The 19,288-nt window shown below is 45.1% G+C and overlaps 1 protein-coding gene across 2 annotated transcripts; it reads right to left on the bottom strand.

Moving 5' to 3' along the window:
* Positions 1–903: 903 nt before the first annotated feature.
* On the bottom strand, positions 904–17,644 carry RAB43 (RAB43, member RAS oncogene family). Of its 2 annotated transcripts, none has more exons than XM_071440082.1 (3): positions 17,314–17,644; positions 7,513–7,690; positions 904–6,565 (listed from the first exon to the last, which is right to left on the bottom strand). In XM_071440082.1, the coding sequence occupies exons 1-3, from the start codon at positions 17,521–17,523 to the stop codon at positions 6,312–6,314; spliced, it is 642 nt and encodes a 213-aa protein (XP_071296183.1). In that variant the 5' UTR covers positions 17,524–17,644; the 3' UTR covers positions 904–6,311. The 2 variants fall into 2 exon arrangements, with proteins under 2 accessions (XP_071296183.1, XP_071296182.1); XM_071440081.1 differs by having other exon boundaries at positions 7,513–7,696; positions 17,314–17,642.
* Positions 17,645–19,288: the final 1,644 nt, after the last annotated feature.

Genomic DNA, 19,288 nt, shown 5'->3' on the forward strand with positions numbered 1-19,288 from the left:
AACTAAAACCTCTCCTCCTTGCATTGTGTTGGTTTTTATGCCAAGCTCAGAATTCAGTACTGGGATCATGCTAAACATTCCTTACAGTTTAACACCCAGCAGGTGATTTCTTTATTTATTGCTTTATTTATTGATCTGTTCCTGAAGCAGAAGCAGCACCTGGTGTACAGGTAAGAATCTCAGAATCTGATTTTCAATAGGATTTGGGATTGATGTCTTGTTTTATGGAATTGTATCTGGGAAAATGCTTTTTGCTAGTTTAACAGCTAACTTCCTGCCCATAAATGTGGAGAAAAAAATATTCAGTGAACTTAAACTGTAAAAAATACAGGAGGTTTTTTTAGCAGGTGCAAACTACATAGTGAAAGGTCAGTTCACCACAGCCAATGAAAAATGGTTGTAGTGTGTGTAGATCTCTTGTATCCAAACTATTTCACAGTTTTGGAGAATTCCAGGGAGAGTTCCCAGAAATGGGCAATCATTTCTGGGAACCACATGCACTTATAACAAGCTATTACAAGTTGGGGGTTTTGCTCACACAGATTTAGAAACTCCAGTTTAATGTGAGGAAGATGAGAAGATGCAGGTCAGTCCCTTCAGGAGCAGGAGATGTTCCTCATGACACCTGCACTGTTTCCCTCTCTCATGATCCCCTCCAGCACACCCTGCCAGGGCAGGCACAGTAAAAATGAGTCCTTAGAGAGATTTCAGTGACAAATCCAGCTGCAGCAGCACTCTGAGGAGCCAGCTCTAGAGCCTGGCCATTGCACTGACAACTCCTCCTTTGGCACCCGAGGCTGTCACTGAAGCAGCAGACAATGCAAACCAAGAAATTCAATATTTGGCTCCTGTGGATCACCAACTCCCATCTGCTGACCTCAAAGTAAAGAGCCAAGCAAAGAGCAAGGGGTGTTGCTTTGTTTAATTAACAGCACTTCAATCAAGTCCAGGATCTAAACATTCCCCCGGGGAGGTACAGCATTGTTCACACTTAACTGCAAGCACTGGGAGGGTTATCTGCACTTCTCCAACACTGAGCATTTGGGGTTTCATTCTTCATCTTCCCGACAGCTCTGCTGGAGAGTTTGCTAAGTGGAACAATTGGGAGTGCATGCATTGCTGGAGTGATGGACATTTGGAGGATAAGAGGAAGTGAGTTCAGCACCATTTGTTTAATTAAGAGTACATTAGGTCATATCTTGCTAAAAGTAGACCATACATCACTGTAGGATAGAATACAGAATTTGTTAAAATCGATTTTGTTTCTGATCATATACCACAAGGTACATTCATAAAATAACAACAAAAGGTATTAATTGCCAGATGTGTACTTTAATTAAACCTTTTTTAATGATACTCAGTACAATGTATCCACTACTTTGCTAAAATTCACAACAAAAGCAGGTTTCATGTTTAAAAATACTTCTCATAATAAATTCATAAATAGATGAAGGTAAAGTATAAAAAATTACTGTAGTATGCAAGCTTGCTCCCTTGTCTCCTCATATTCCAAATCATTTAGTCAGTATTGAGATAAGAAAGTTTAAAAGCAAAACAGTTACTGATGATTAGAAATGTACAGCCTGCATCTCTCGAAGAAACCTTGAAAAGCAACAGATTTGTCCTAGAAAATGCAGAACCATTTTAACACTGTTATCACCCAAACCCCTCAAATAATTTTGGAATGCAGTGAATGAATTCAATATGAATTAGAGATTTTTTCCTTCCCCCCCAGAGGTGTGTGTGAGCCAGACTGGCTGGGATGCTCCCTGCTCTGCACCTGTGGGGTTTTTACCTGGCAGATCTCAGCGAGTGAGGCACAGGAGAGGGAAAATCTGCCTATCAGAAATCTGAAACAGAAATCTTTAAAAACAGTTACAAAGAACTAAATTCACCTTCTGCTCAGTACCAGCCTGGATCTGTTTTCTGTCTGGCAGGCAGGACAGGGTCTGGTGTCCCCCACTGGCTTCCCCTGTTTTGGGAATGGTTTTTGTGTCTCACATCATTCCAGCACAACTCTGTGGGGAATCCCTGACACTGCACCACCAAACCCTATCAGCAAAGTTATTCTCCTCATCAATATTATCACTCTCCTAAGAAAGCATTTATTTTGTCAAGTATCAAACTACTTTTCACACTTTATCTATTTTAATATCATTTATAAAGGGAAAAATCTTACTTATGCACAGCATTGAACTAGGAAATGAACATGAAAAATGCAGAATAATCAAGATGCTCTGCCTTTCACATTAATGATTTTTTTTCTCTGATAATTATTTCCCTTTAGTGCAAAACCACTTCCCCACAAGTTTTGTGCTTTATTTGCAAAGGTACCGAGATGCTTTTGAAGACATTGGGAGGCATCTGCCTGCAGCTTTCTGTCTGTGTCAATTCAGCTCCTGGCTCACGTTTAAAAAATGTCTTCAAGTTTTCAGGACAAGTTTGCATGCCATGTCCAAAGGACATGCTCCCAAACCCTTGTTTTCACATATGACAGCCCAGGCACCCAAAAGGAGCAGAAATTCCACTTCTGGTGAAGTTCTTGGAAATCTATCAGCATTAGCTAACAGAAGAGCTGTTAGTGGTTTTAGCTGGGCTTAATTTGGATTTTTTCCCCCTGAAAACCTGCTTGCCAGTATAGTGAGAGTAAGAAAATCATCAGGACTTCTCCTCTGCTCTTCAGTATTCTCATTTTTCTCAAATTTTGTTTTGCAAAGCAAACATTAGCAGATTTCTGGGCTGACATTTGGTTTTATATTGATGTAATTATAAATATTTGTACAAGTTCCATCCATGATGATGGACTGGATGAGAAACTGGAGATAAAATGAGCTTAAAATCAATACAAAGGGTAACAAAGGCTCCTGGGAACCACATTCTGCTGATGATTTCATTTCAGTATCTGCCTCTGCATTCCACTCCCAAGTGCTACAAGGCAGAGATCAATGTCCCCTCCTGTGCTTTTGTAATATTTCTGCACACTTTGGTACTGCCAAAAAGAAATGATAAATGCTAATGCAAATACATGATCAGCCAAGGGGATCTGCTCAAAAGCAATTACTGCACCATAGCCTTGTTAATGTTCAACTGGCACTAAACAGATTTCCTGGCAAGTGTTTATGCTGTGAACCCTGAACAAGCACTACTGAATTATTCACTTGATGTCCATCAGTGCCCATTTATACCCTGAGAGGTGAAACTCAGCTTTTCACCCATAAAGCTCAGGTTTATTGCTCCTCATTCTCTCCACCCAGGTAGCATTTTGGTTTCAATAGGATTAATGGAGTTAAAGCAACCTAATTCCTAAAGCCTGAATTCCATAGCTGGGTGAGAGTCCCAGGTTTGATAAAACCTTCAGCAGAGCAGTGAAAAGCTCCACATTTCCTGTGTATTTCTGGTCAAGGAGCTCCCAGCCTAGTGGGCAGTGAACAAAGGAAGGGTTTGGTAATCAAAAGAAACTTTCACTACTCACAGCCCAAGCACCACCAGCTGCTAATCTAAAAAATAAACCAGGTCTTTGGGTTTCTTCTGAAAAAAAAAAAAATTAAAAATAAACCAAGTCTTCTATTTCTTTTGTTCAGTTAGGAGGGCATGCAAACTTGTACTCCACTTGTTACAAGAGAGAAGAGCCAAGAGTTAAAACACAAATCTGATTTAAAGCCATGGTTTTAGTTTTCTGCAGGAAACTGCAAACTAATTGGAATTGGTGCCTTCATTTAAAGTACAGCAAACAAATCTCTGCTGCTGTATTGCACATTTTCTGACTGAACCAGACTGACCTGCAGACAGAGCCTCACCCTTCAAGCCTAGTTTAAGAGATAAATCCAGGCAAATTGTAATGGAAAGTGTAGTGCCTGGTCTAATTCTACTTATTCACTAAACAAACCTCAAAAAGAAGAAAATGGATCAATAATTCCTCAGTTCTTCATCTACTGTAAAATCACAATCACTCACTGGCTGCACTGGAAGCAGGGTTTATGTTCATTTTGCTTCTTGTTCCAGTTTTAAGATGAGTTAAGCTATGTAAACTATGGATTTCAGTCTGAGAAATAGCAATACTGTTCTCAAATGGGTTTTTCTCAGCAGTGAATAATTTGGCACTGATGCTGCAGGAAGTGGGGCTGAGCTCATCTGGGGCTCCCTGCTCCAGCAGAACTGCAGGACCACAACCTACAGGTACAAACTGCAATGGGTCATGACAGAAAATCAAATGTCTGCAAACATTCTGGGCCTGAAGGGCCCCAGCAGCAGGAAAAGCAGCCACCAGCACTCAGTTTTAAACTGGACTGACTTCACAGTTTGTCCTGAGAGCAGAACATAGGGAATACACCAACAGCTCCAGGGTTTGGAAAATTCCCATTTTCATTCCCATTCCCAATTTCAAATTCCCAACTGCCTTACTGGGCATTTACTGCCTACTCTCTTTGGAAGCAGGAATATCCTGAAAACCATCCAAAACCACTACCAAGTACTGCAGCTCAGCCTGCCCTTCTGCAGAAAATACCAGAATTGTGAAAACTCTACTAGTTGAAAAATTTAAGGCCTTTTCATTCTCACAGCTATAAAATTTAAAAACTAACCCCTTAGATAGAAGCAAACAGGCTACAAAGCACACATTACTCCTCAGTTATCTACCTCACAGTTTAAAAAACCAGAAAGAGCAGAGATTGGTTCAATATTTGCTACAGGAAGATGAATAGGATTAAAATTGGTATCCATTAGCCCTTTCCTAGATCTTCCTAAATTTCATGACACTGGATATGTTGGATGACTGAACTGGTGCAGCTCTCATAGCAAAACAATTAAAAGTGTCCTTTTTGACCTGGATTTTTCAAAGAGACAAGGCATTCCCTTCAAATGGGGCTTCTTAATAATGACTCCTTCCAATTACCAGGACTGCAAAATTCCCTTGCCACACCTGAACACCTCTGCTTTACCTGCAGAATTTAAAATATTGCTGCTCCTGCTCTCTTTGCAAATCCACCTCTGTAAGGTGCCTGAGAGCGTCCCTGCAGAGGAATCCATCAGTACCTCAGCATCATCTACAAGGGATCTACAGAGCTGCAGCTGAAAGAGCTGCATATGAAACCTCTTTTACTTTGTGTAGACTTCTGATCCACTATGAAATATTTTTCCTGCTGAGTGTTCTAAAGAAATGAAAAGCAACTGGTAACTTGTGATAGGGAGAGGGGAACATTTGGGTACAAAGCTGGGAGGGAATCACTCAAAAGACACTGGTCTCTCACAGCCAAGCAGCTGCACTCGTGCAGTTCTCAGCTATTCTGAGGTCTTCCTTCCCATTATGTGCCCATGCAGGATTTAAAGAGATGGTTTAAAAAACAAAACCAATAAAAAATTCAAATCCACTTATGCCACTGATGCACTCTGGTAATGTAACACCAAATGCCTGACAGAATGAAGCCTGTGTTTGACATCAGGCACATGGCAGGAGATCCTGGCTACAGCCAGCTCAAGCTTTCTCCAGCTCCTGTTTCCAGGGCTGCAGGGCTTGAGCTGTGGAATGAAATGGTGAGACCTGAGGGCAAAATCTCAGAGATGCTTCCACCTGGAAAGAGGAGCTACCACTGTGCAAACAACAGGCAAATGAAATGCATCTTCCCTCCCCTCAAGGCTGCTTTAAATCACCACCCTGGCCCAGTGACAGTGCTCAGGCTGGTTTTGCTTTCTGTTAAAACTTCAAATGGTAACAAAACCTGAGAGGAGCTCCCCAACCTGGGCCTGCTCCAACAGCAACTAGCAATCCCTATGCCCTAGGACAGGTGACTGCTATTTGGTCCTGTAATCAAAATCTTGGCTCTTCTGGCCCTTGAAATACCATTATCACTGACACTGCCTGGTCACTGCTGGAGTGATGGGCATTTCAAGAGATCCTGTCAAGATTGCCTGCTCCAAAAGTGACCTCCTTTGCCACCAGTGCCATGCTAAATGCTCAGACCTTTGGGTTTGCATCAGTCTCTTCCCCAACCAAATGTGTTCCCACCTGAAAACACCAAGTTCAAAGTAGTTTCCTCCATTTTTGTAACTCGTATGAAAGTTACAGAAAATAAAACCGTGGGGACAAATGTTGAGTAGGTTTTTCAGAGGGTTTGACTTTTAGGACCACCTCTCCAAAGTCCCTTTTTAAAAATAAGACACTAAAGCAAACAGGATTGTGTCTAACTTCTACAAAATTGCTGGTTTCACAGGAGGAGGAGGAGGAGGAGGAGGAGAATATGGCTACCATGCTACTCAGCATTAGGGTGAAGCACCATCTAAACTCCAGTAAAGTTAGGGATATCAGCTAGCTCTTATCAGCAACCACACCCCCAGCCTTCCACAACGTCTTTGCTGTCAAGCTTGATGCTGTCAGTGCTCTTCTCACTGAACATGGGCCCTCCATGCCTCATCATCAGCTCTGTGGCCATCTTCACAAAGGCCTCCTCCACGTTGCTGGAGTCCTTTGCTGAGGTCTCTATGGCACAGATGATGTTGTCATAGTGTTCAGCCAGGCTCTGAGCTTCTTCCAGCTGAACCTCTCTAAGGTCACTTAGGTCAGACTTGTTTCCTGGAAGGAAAGGGAACAACACAGGGATTTGTATCTGCTTGTTTGTGTCACAGGAAGGGCTTGGCAGGAGGGTCTTGGGTTGCCCAAGGAAGCTGAAGAATTTCCATTCTGCAGATTTTCAAAATGTGACTGAAAAGGCCCTGACCAGCCTGACTCTGGCTTTGCTGTGAGCAGGAGCCTGGATAACCTCCCCAGCCCTTTCCAACCTGTATTTCTGTGTTACCCGTAAAGAACAGGAAAAGTAACTGAAGAGCGGTGCCTGTAGACCCTAACAGAAGGGAACAGGCTAGAAATTGAAGTTAAAACCATTGTGTGAAAACAGCAGCTGTCTGCTGATTCCTAGGGAAATCCAGAATGGTACTGCTCTTGTATTAGCAGCTCTGCAGGCCCTAAGAGCCACATCTGAGTCCAAAACTCAGCCCAAAACATTTGGGTGCTGGAAAGCAGAACTTCTAGCACAGAGCTGACAAACTCTGATTGCCCCAAAGTCCTTTCAAAATTCCCTGTCTGCTCAAGTGGGTGCGTGCTCCAACTCAACAAAACACATGGAATGGGATGGGATGGGATGGGATGGGATGGGATGGGATGGGATGGGATGGGAAGGGAAGGGAAGGGAAGGGAAGGGAAGGGAAGGGAAGGGAAGGGAAGGGAAGGGAAGGGAAGGGAAGGGAAGGGAAGGGAAGGGAAGGGAAGGGAAGGGAAGGGAAGGGGACTCCACAGCAGCTGTGCTTCAGAACTGGGAAATCCTGGGCATGCCAGTTCTCCATTAAATGAGATGCAAAGGGCTCAAAGCTGTCTACTCCTTAACAGAAGTCAACCAAAACACCTCTGCTCCAGTGAATCAGCTCCTCTGGTGCAATTTCCAGCTGGTTTATTGCACACACCTTAACTCCACGCAGAACCCAAAGCTGAGGCCACACTGCAGAAGCAGTGCATTCCCAACTCACCGATGAGCAGCTGCACGATGTTGGAGCCAGCGTACTTCCTGACATCCTCGATCCAGCGAGGGATGGACAGGAAGGAGCCCCTCTTGCTGATGTCGTAGGCCAGGATGGCCCCGTTGGCGCTGCGGTAATAACTCTGCGTGATGGTCCGGAAGCGCTCCTGGCCCGCCGTGTCCCAGATCTGCAGCTGGGGGACACGGCAGGGTCACACACAGGGACATACAGTGACACACAGGGACAGACAGGGACACACAGGGACACCCTGAACCGCTCCTGGCCTGCCGTGTCCCAGATCTGCAGCTGGGGGACACAACAGGGTCACACACAGCACAAAGTGACACACAAGGACACACACAGCACACAGGGACACAGCAGGGTCACACAGGGACACACAGCACACAGTGATACACAAGGACACACAGGGACAGACAGGGACATACAGGGACACACAGGGACACCCTGAACTGCTCCTGGCCCACTGTGTCCCAGATCTGCAGCTGGGGGACACAGCAGGGTCACACACAGGGACACACAGGGACACACACAGCACACAGGGACATACAGTGACACACAGGGACAGACAGGGGCACAGAGGGACACACAGGGACACCCTGAACCTGGCCCGCCGTGCTCCAGATCTGCAGCTGGGGGACACGGCAGGGTCACACACAGGGACACAGGGACACAGCAGGGTCACACACATGGCACACAGGGACACACAGGGACACACAGGGACACCCTGAACCGCTCCTGGCCCGCCGTGTCCCAGATCTGCAGCTGGGGGACACAGCAGGGTCACACACAGGGACATACAGTGACATACAGGGAGAGACAGGGACACACAGGGACACCCTGAACCGCTCCTGGCCTGCCGTGTCCCAGATCTGCAGCTGGGGGACACGGCAGGTCAGACACAGGGACACAGGGACACAGCAGGGTCACACACATGGCACACAGGGACACACAGGGGCACACAGGGGCACACAGGGACACCCTGAACTGCTCCTGGCCCGCCGTGTCCCAGATCTGCAGCTGAGGGACACAGCAGGGTCACACACAGCACACAGGGACACACAGTGACACACAGGGACACAACAGGGTGACACACAGCACACAGGGTCACACAGAGCACACAGGGACACAGCAGGGTCACACACAGGGACACACAGTGACACACAGGGACACCCTGAACCGCTCCTGGCCCACCATGTCCCAGATCTGCAGCTGAGGGACACAGCAGGGTCACACACAGCACACAGGGACACACAGGGACAGACAGGGACACACAGGGACACCCTGAACTGCTCCTGGCCCACCATGTCCCAGATCTGCAGCTGGGGGACACAGCAGGGTCACACACAGGGACACACAGGGACACAGTGATACACAAGGACACACAGGGACAGACAGGGGCACAGAGGGACACACAGGGACACCCTGAACCGCTCCTGGCCCGCTATGTCCCAGATCTGCATCTGGGGGACACAGCAGGGTCACATACAGGGACACACAGATCACACAGGGACACATAGTGACACACAGGGAGAGACAGGGACAACCTGAAGCTCTCCTGGCCCACTGTGTCCCAGATCTGCAGCTGAGGAGACACAGCAGGGTCACACACAACACACAGGGACAGACAGTGACACACAGGGACACCCTGAACCTCTCCTGGCCCACCATGTTCCAGATCTGCAGCTGGGGGACACAACAGGGTCACACACAGCACACAGGGACACAGCAGGGTCACACACAGGGACACATGTCACTGTCGTATTTTATGAAAAATCCCTTTGCCAGGATTTTTCCCCTGAGAAGCTGGGAAGGCTCAGAAAAGAAATGTGAACAATAATTATCTGATTGTTTGGAACGTGGTTTGGAGGTTGCTCACCAACAGGTGCATCTCTGATTGTTTCCATGGGAATTGTTTTTAATTAATGACCAATCCCAGCCCAGCTGTGTCAGGACTCTGATCTGTCAGGGGTTTTTATTATCATTTTTTGCCAGCCTTCTGATGTCTCCTTTCTCTTTCTTTAGTGTACTTTTAGTAGATAATATAATATAATATAATATAATATAATATAATATAATATAATATAATATAATATAATATAATATAATATAATATAATATAATAATCAGCCTTCTAAGAAATATGGAGTCATATTCATCTCTCACCTTGTCCTGGGGACCCTCACAACACCACAATATTTGATAACCACACACACAGGGACACGTGGGGAACTCAGGACTCCTGGACAACTGACCACTGTGATTAAGCAGAAGCCATTTACTGTTTGCATTATGCACTAACCCTGCTACACACACTGATCACACATTTCCCATCAGTGCCTTTGCCTGTCCACATGCTCCTCTCAGAAGATGGGACTGGTCACAGCCCAGGTGGCTCACAGCTCTCTGCTCCTTCTTGTGGTCTTGGAATTCAGTTTCTTAGCTGCTTCTTTATTATTTTAGCACAGTCTATGTCCTAGTAACCTTGATGAATTCCAGAGGGCCCTGAGAAAATTCTGGTAAGAACAGTTACAAGGGGGATGGCTGGTGCACACTGCAGTCTGAGTGCTTCAGATTCATTGCTACAGTGACACACAGTGACACACAGCAGCTGCTCTCCTGCGAGAGGGAGAGGACTTGATCCAAGAGCCTTGATCCAAATCTCCTGTCTAAGCAATGCATTCTAGCCCTGTGTGTATCTAGGCTGTTGTACAAGATCTAAGGATGAGAACATATGCTTGAGAACTTTGATACAGACATGTATAAAATAACTACATATATATATATATACACACATATATATAATAACTACATATATATATACACATATATATAATAACTACATATATATGCATATATATATATATATGCATATATATAACTACTTATATATATGTAATCTATGCTGAGAACTTGTCTGCTCAGAGTTTGCACCTGCATCAGTTGGCACCCTGGTTTCCTGCCAGCAAGCTCCTCCTGTGGCAGATTTTGGAACTCTCTGGTGTGCCCAGCCCTTTGTCACCCTTGGCAGCAGAACAGGGTGCCAGCCTCAGCCAAGGTCACCTGCTGTGTCACTGACACTACAGGTGGGTTTTGGCCACCACACCATCTGTGGCTCTGCCAGCTGTGCAGGGCAGGAACAAAGGGAGCAGGATGTGGTCACATAATCTGAGAGCACTGAGGCTGCTTTAGAAGGAAATATCAGACAATGAAAAGAATACAGATAAAAGAGTGTGTAAACGAAATGCCAGGAAGCCTGGGTCTCAATGAAGCCAGTGAAGGATCTGTCAGTCTCATCACCTGTCCTTTTCTGGGTGGTAAAACACACATTACAACTGGGCAGGAAGAAGAAATGCTTGGTTAAAGATTTTTGCCTAAATCCAGCAGTATAAGAACTCTGAGTTTGGTATCAGAGTTGGAGTTCCCAGTACGAGATGTTCCAGAGGAAGAAACCAAACAATTCAGAGTGGACAAACACATGCTGCTCGTAGGGAAGTTCTTCATAAATCCTGTTGGTTTATAGGCTGTCTGATGTCCTGGAACATGATGGCTTATATTCCAGGATCTTCTAATCTAAAGTAACTGTGGATGTCCTCATCCTCAGTATAAATCTCAAATCCTTTCTGAATCTTCCAAAGCTCTTGGCTTCAATATAAAGTCACACTGAAATGAAAGAGCTTCCTGCTATGAATTTATGTTCTGCTGCACTTTCACTTCTCTATCCCCAAATGATAAATGGGAGACCACTGCTTGTCTTTTTGTGCCATTCCTTGTGTTCTGCATCTCCACTGAATCAGGACATCAGCAAATACTACTGGGGTTTTGAATCCTCCCATAGCATGGACCTTTTATTTGTGGTTTCCCCTCTCTCTGAACCTCCTTATTCTGAAGTGTTGTCAGCAACTTTAACACAATGTGCCAGTGCTATTTTATACCAAATAACATGGAAGCATTTTTCCTTTTATTTCTTTTGCACAGTCGTGTTTTCTTAGTATCTTCTGACTGTGCTGCATTTTTGAGCAGTAAATTTCCCTTTGGAAGAAGCTGTGCTGATAAGATCTCATTTCCTGTGCTAAGCAAGCACTCAGATCCAGCTGATATATGTACAGCTGAGAGGGAATCAATCCCAGCAAAAAGGAATTCTCAGAGCAGGGGAAGGGCTGTAATGGACTCAGAAAACCACGAAGCAATGGTTATTAATGAAACAGATAATGGCTCAGAGCAGCCAGCAGCAATTAGCAGGGAGCAGGAAACTGGGAGCAGGTTTAGGGGATCTCTGCACTCAGGTCTCCCACAGCCCTTTGTGTTTGTTAAATCTCAGCACCTGATTAGGTCAAGTGCTAGAAAGGGCTGATGATGATTACCCAACTCTTGGGAGGGATTCTGTGCACACAAATTGGAAACACTTGAGTTAAGAAATGAAATTGTTTTGGCTTACACTTTTCCTGTGGTGTAAATAAAAGTGCAGAGTGACTGAGCTAAGAACAACCCCTCTCCAGTCTGGAAGCTTGAAAACCTTGTCTGGGCACATCGTTTGTAATTTGAATAATGTCTTCTAGCATTTAGAATACACATTATAGACACAGCAAGGAGGTATTAAGAACCAGCTCACTTAATGTAAAGCAAGTTGTATGTCTAAAGGAAAAATACAGCTACTTTGTGTGACAGCATCTTTAGAAAATTCTAAGAAAAAATATTTTCATGTAACATTAATCAGTCTGATACACGGTTAAAAATATAATTTAAGTAATTACAAAAATACCAGTTCTGATCCTAAGTAAACACTATTTTCTCCAGCATGTCTACAGAGATAAATTTCACAGAATTCTACTGAAAAAGAACCATGACAACTATAAAAAAATACCAATCACAACTATAACTTTAACCAGATCGTGCACAGTAAAAGTTTTATATAGTACTTCTGTTGAAGGATATTTACAAGCACATAACTCTTGATAAAAAATAACAATTGAAAACTCTTTGGATGAAAAAAGAAAAAGTATTCATAGTATTTCTCATTCCTAAGTCCCTCAGTTTAAGTTAAAAGTTAAATACCAGAAGAACTGTACTAGCCACAGGTTACTAAAAAAGATATGCTCATGTATTCTTTTGTATTGTACAAGTGTATGATATATGTTGTAAATGACATAATTATTATTAATTTTGAATATGATTCATTAAAATAAATATTTCTTTTAATAAATTTAACAAATAAATTTTATTATTTTAATAATAATTAATACTACTAATAAATAATGTTTAATTATTACTTAATGATAATACTTAATATTTAATTACTTATTTCCTTGATTTCAGTGCTTCAGCTTTGTCAATAACATGATGGCAGCCACGCCTGTCACTCAGTAACCTTTTAAAGCTGTTCCTGATTTTGTAATTACTTTGGCAACTCCTTTGGTGTAAGAAAGAGAGAAGCTGGGATTGCTGGAGAATTGTGCTGAATTCATTAGAAACTACTAATTAGAAACACCTGTGAAATCAGAGATTGGTGGCAGGGGGACCACTGCTAGGAACAGAAGAGAACAGGGAATGAATAATCCTTGTTCAGAAGGAATATGGCAGAATAAAGGAGCCACCTTTCTCATTGTTTCACTAATTGTTTCACCACCGAATACTCAATTACTCACAAATTTAATTGTTTCACTACTGGATACTCATTTACTCACTAAAGCTGGTTATTTTGATCTCCTCTCAGATTGGAACCTTTTGGACAGTCACACTCCTCAAGGTGGCACATAAAGGACAGTGAGAGACCCCAGAAAAATCTGGGACAAGGAGTGTTTCAGCTGGATGTAAGAGGAAAACAGAAGGTGGAAACATTCATGGAGGTTCCCTAGGAGATCATTCTGGGATGTCTGCTCAGGCTTACAGGCAGCAGAGGAACAGAGAAAATGCTGAAGGTGCTGAGTGGCAGGTTGGCCAAAGAGCACAGTAAATGACCATTATCAAACGGGCCAGTGTGGCTGTTCTTGCATTGATCAACATATTCTTTATCAAAGGTTAATGCTTAACAGATGGCCCCAAGACACAGTAAATAATTTCCCCCTCCCTTACTTCCTACATAATTTATTAAGTACTTTTCTGATTCTTCTAAAGTACCACAGTTCAGGTGTGCTTTTGCATAAATAATGACTGACTAAGTGCATCCTCCAGCTGACACCTTCCGTTGCAAAAATAAAAATGTCATTTTTGCAGCAAAATTCCATAAAATTTTCCAGCAGGGAAGCTGGATCTAAAGACTGTGCTAAATGACTCTTAACCAACTGTGTCTGAGTCCTGTCATCTCAAAGGGCAAACAGTAACATACATTCCTGTAGGCTGGCAAATCACAACACTTGCTCCTAAAAACATTTACTGAAACAGCCTTGCAACTTAATCCAGGCAGTTTCTGCCAAAAGCAACATCTCTGTGGCAGTGTATTTCAATTTAAAGTGATATTCATAGAGCAGGCAGGATACACTGCCCCATTCAAATGTTTCCCTGCACAATTTTCAGAGAATGAGGAATCCCTCTTTTTTGGGAATGTAGTATTCCCATTTGCTGCAGGTTATGAGTGTGAAAGGAGTTGACAGAGAGCTACATTTTCCTCTGGATATCAAAGAATATTGCTTCCAACAGCTCTGCTTTTATCTGTGCAGCAAAGTCATTAAATCCCCAGTCAGGAGACGGGACCCTTAACAAGACACAATTCTGTATTAGTGGCAATTTGGCCAGATCATGACACAAAATATATTTTGGGCCATTCTGAAAGGGATGCAGTTCACAGCCACGAGGCCTGAATCAAAGCCAATAATCTTGATAACATATGGGCTGAAAAAGCCTGTAAATGAAAAAGTGCAATGCTACTTCTTCATTTAAATACCTCTTCAAATAAAGAAGTACTTGTTGTAAAAGGAATGTGTTTTCAACTGTTCTTCTCTCCTGCTACTTTCTGAGAGTTATATTGAGGGAGAAAAATTGTGGCATAGAGGAAAAACACTTTATGTAAAACACTATGAAATGACAGCATAAAGTAGGCATTAAAGGCAATTAATTAGCTCACAGGAGGTAATTCATCAAAAGAAAAAGATTTTTGTTATTACTAACCATGATTTATGGACTTGGACTTAGGAATGTCCTTGCCTATCATTATGTAAAATCTTGGTTCCAGCATTTTATAAATATCTTTTCTTACAGTGACATAACAGTTATAAAACGTTTTTGCTGTGTTTGCCAGATTTTTTCTATCACTCAAAGAACAAGTAATTATTTTATCAATAGGACTTTAATCACTATGTATTAAGTGATTAACACCACTTTTGAGTGATTAACGAGAGCAACTTTTAGGCTCTACAGTCTGCACTCTAGGATTCAGAGAAATCTGCTTTTAGAGAAAGCAGTATGCCACAATTTCAAACAGCATGTACTAGAACATTTCTGTAAATGAAGACAGCCTGCAGACATTTCACAAAGCTGATCTCTTTCTATGTGAAGTTTAGTCAGCTCCAGCAGGGTGTGGAACTCCACGTGAGACACTTGAAAGAACACAGCTGCAAGGTGCAAGGAAAGCCTCAAGTTTCATAAATAATTATTAAAAAAAAAAAAGTTATTTGCAGCACCTTAACCTTCAGTATTCCAACAGGCATCTTTTCCCTTATCAAAAAAACCAAAAACAACAAACAAACAAAAAAAAACAAAAAACCCCAAAAATAAACAGCACATCAAAAGAAAGTGAGACCTAAAATCCTTGGGTTCCAAATGTTTCAGAAATGTTATGTAACTGTGATGGGAACATCTGAAGTTCGAAACAGAAAGGGGCACATTTAACCTAAAATTGCTTGCTTCAATCTCAAAATAAGTGTTGGGTTGCAGTGCTTCCCTTAGCCAGATTAAAAATGAAGTTCAGGCCACTGGGGAGGTGGGACAAGTTTTTGTAGACACTTTGTTTTGAAGGAATTTCTAGAGATGAGCCTGTAAAACATTGCAAAACCAGGAATTATCTCATTCCTGCACCATTTGCTAAATAGAAAACAATACTGTCTTGAGCAGCATAAACCCCTAAGGAACTCAAAGCAGCAGACAATTACCTGGCCTGCTTTTGAGAGGCAAGAAGTGCAAGCAGAGTGTGCAGGGGAGCTCCAAAAAGAGCAAGGAAATGCTTCCTTATTTCCTGTTTCCCAGAGCATGCTGAGCAAAGCTAACCCAGGTTAGATGGGCTGCTCTGAAATCTCAATCCAACTGGAAAAGTCTGATTTAAACTTCACACACACCCCACATCTTAACTGACCAAACAAAAAACCCCTCCAAGCAAATGCTTTCATTTTCAGGCTGTGTCCCTGACCCGGCAGCTGACAAAAGTATCTGTAAGGTCAATCAGCAAGTGTTGGATTAATTTCCCTAAAGTAATACTTAAAATACTCTTCTTCAATATCTGCATTCCTCATTGTTTTCTAAGTGGAAGTACAGACCAGCCCAAACAAAAAGAAAGCTTCAAGAGTTTCAACCTTGAACTTTCTGCCTTGTTTTTTGTAAAACACTAAGAAATAACTCAGGTTTTGTTACAGCCAGGCTACTAATCCTGGAATACCCAGGTGTAAGCAGTGACAATATGAAAATGCACATCTGGGAAGTCTGGCTGGTTTCCTGGGGCACTCCTGCAGTCCCTGGCACCAGGAGCAGACACATTTGTCACTCTCGGTGTGCCCGGCATTTAAACAAAGGCAGGTTTCCACCTTAAAGGAGAAGTGCGGGAGAGACACCGCCAGCTCCAACAGAAAACCTGAGTTTGCTTTTCAGCTCCTCAGGCAGACTGACAGGGAAAGGTGTGACACTAACAAGGAAATAAACACTGCCGCAGGGTATGGCTATGCAACTGCTAATCCCTCTCTTTTCCTTAAAAATGCCAGCCTTCATTTCTGTTTTCTGCAACTTTCTCACCTTAATACTCGCCAAAGTTAATTTACAAGAAAAAACTAACAGAGGACTTTGACACCTACTTTGGCAAACAAGGCCAAAACTTAACCACATCACTGTATTTGTGTACCACCAAAAGCTTTGCAATTCCATCATCTTCCTCCAGGCAGTGACTGAATTAAACGCTTTTAAGTCTAACTGGGGGTAAGGATAGCTGCAGAACCCCATTCCGGAGGGGCTGGTGAAGGGACTGATCCCTGTTTAAAGCATCTACTATAAACCCCAGATGCTTTAAACATTTTCTCCCCACTGTTCACTTCTTGCACTCCCTGTGCTCAGAGGGTGAGAAATCTGTGCCACTGAGAATCTGAGGACAGATCCATGGGGTACATGTCCTGGGCTCTGGGCTCTTTCTAACCTTAACAACCCAGCTGATTTCCTCCAGCATAAGGAAAAAAAAAAAAAAAAAAAAAAAAAAAAAAAAAAAAAAAAAAAAGCAGATGTCAAATTTAGAGTTTATTGGTTCTATGAAGAAGAACCGTGAAACCGGCGCTTCCTGTGACACCCTGTAAACAGTGTCTTAAGATAATAGCATGCCTAATTTAAGAACCTTCTCTCAATCTGCCAGTTGCACATCCCCTTCTGGAAACACGGCAGCCCAGCTGAGCTTTCTTCTGCCTTGTAAACACACCGGAAAGGAGCCTGAGCAGGGAGAGCTGCAGCTGCGGCAGCCGGGCTGAGCCAGGGCTTGCCCGGGCTCAGGGCGGAACCGGCCCGGCCCGGCCCTGGGCGCGCTCGGTGCCGCCCGGGTCCCTGCGGGCAGCGGGGGATGGCGGCCCGGGGCCCGGCCCGGAGCGAGCCCCGCGGGCCCAGCGCCCTCACCTTCACCCGCTTGCCCTGGATCTCCAGGCTCTTCATGGTGAAGTCCACGCCGATGGTGCTGCCCTGGCGCTCGGAGAAGGCCCCGGTCTTGAAGCGCTGCACCAGGCAGGTCTTGCCCACGCTGGCGTCGCCGATCAGCACCAGCTTGAAGAGGAAGTCGTAGCTCTCCTCGGGGTCGGGGCCGGCGCCCAGCGCGGCCACTCCGGGCATGGCGGGGCGCGCTGCGGCCGAGGGCAGCCGGCTCTGCGCAGCGCAGCGCCCGCCGCCAGCCCCGCGCCGGGACCGCCCCGCTCCGCCCGGCCCCGCGCCGGGACCGCCCCGCTCCGCCCGGCCCCGCGCCGGGACCGCCCCGCTCCGCCCGGCCCCGCGCCGGGACCGCCCCGCTCCGCCCGGCCCCGCCCGGCTCCGGGACCGCCTCGCTCGGCCCGGATCCGCTCTGCCCCGCCCGCTACCGCCCGCGGCCGCGCTGTGACGGCTCCGGGCAGGGATCGGTCACCGAGCGGGGATTGTAGCCCTGGCACACCCGGGCCGGCAGCACCGAGCGGGGATCTGTCGCTGCCCCGGCATAGCCGTTCCGTTCGGGCCGTAGGTCCTCGGTGTGTGGCGATGCCGGCGCCCGAGCCGAGCCGTGCCCGCACCCGGGGCCATGCCCGCACCCCGGGCCGTGTCGTGCCCGCACCCCGGGCCATGCCCGCACCCCGAGCCGAGCCGTGTCCGCACCCCGAGCCGGGCTATGCCCGCACCCCGGGCCGAGCCGTGCCCGCACCCCGGGCCGAGCCGTGCCCGCACCCCGGGCCGGGCCGTGCGGCCCACACGCGGTCCCGGTCCCGCGGTGCTGCCGAGCCCTCAGTCCCTGCCCGGGCGCAGGATCCGCACATGCCGTGTGGCCGCATCCTCGCCGCAGGGACACATTTTGTGTCGAGTTCTGCTGGTTTTGTGTATTCCTGTTCCAGAAATAAACAGGTGCCGCTGCCCTCAGCCCCCAGGAAGCGCAGCTGGCTCACCGGGCTGCTGCTCTCCGCTCTGCGCTGGGTGTGGTGTGTGTGCACAGCGCAGACCGAGGCTCAGGGCTATGGTTTCTCACCCTTGCGAGGTCCTGTGGGCTGAGAGACGGCTTTGGAGCTGTTAGCATCCACATGTGCACACAGATGTGTGTGACCATTACACCACACACTGCTCCTGTGTTTTCAGATAAATATATCTCAAGAGTCTGGAATGACTTGTTTTAACTGCTCTCTGGGTTATCTGCAAAGAAAAGTGCTCTTTAACAGGTACTCTCCTTGTATCAAGATGCTTATAAAATCAAGAAGCTTATAGAAATAAGATTTACTAATTAAATACATTGACAGAGCACATTTTGTAATTCTGTTCTTTCTACCAAAGACCAGCTAAATTTCATCCTTGTTGTTTCAGGTGACATTGAAATGTTTTGTGGCAAAGAGTGAGTTAAATTGTCCCATAGATATTGTGCAGGAGGAGAGCAACCTGATTATCTCTGAGCCAGCACAGCCAACCAGGCCAGCTCGGCTTGAATTGCCTCTGAACTCAAGCTATTTTGGGGTGGCTCCACAATTATTCCTTTTCAGGTCTGGATATATTTTTTGGTGATCCATGGTTGCATCCGGCCAAGAGCAAAAGTTTGAGTCCTCAGTCAGGGGGGACCAAAGGCTTTCTGTTCCTGCAGCTCTGAATTAAGCAGGGCACTGCATCCTTGGATATTGACCAGCCAGGACAGAAAAGGTGTTAAGGAGATAATAAGACATCACTGTGTGTATGCTTTCATGCTAATTATATTTTCAGAGCTGAGAAAAACACTGAGGTTAGTTAGGAGGAAGCATTGCTAGAGATGTCAGTCTTTAATATTCATAATTCACTGTTTATTGTCCTGTCATTTTAATGGGAAACTAAAGCTGCTATTTCTGTGAAGATAATTTTAAAGCAGCTATTTCATTATCCTTGCTAGAGATCATTACAA

Source organism: Agelaius tricolor, unplaced genomic scaffold, assembly GCF_023055355.1.
Source record: "Agelaius tricolor isolate 1412-34295 unplaced genomic scaffold, bAgeTri1.0.p SCAF_14, whole genome shotgun sequence".
Lineage (NCBI taxonomy): Eukaryota > Metazoa > Chordata > Aves > Passeriformes > Icteridae > Agelaius > Agelaius tricolor.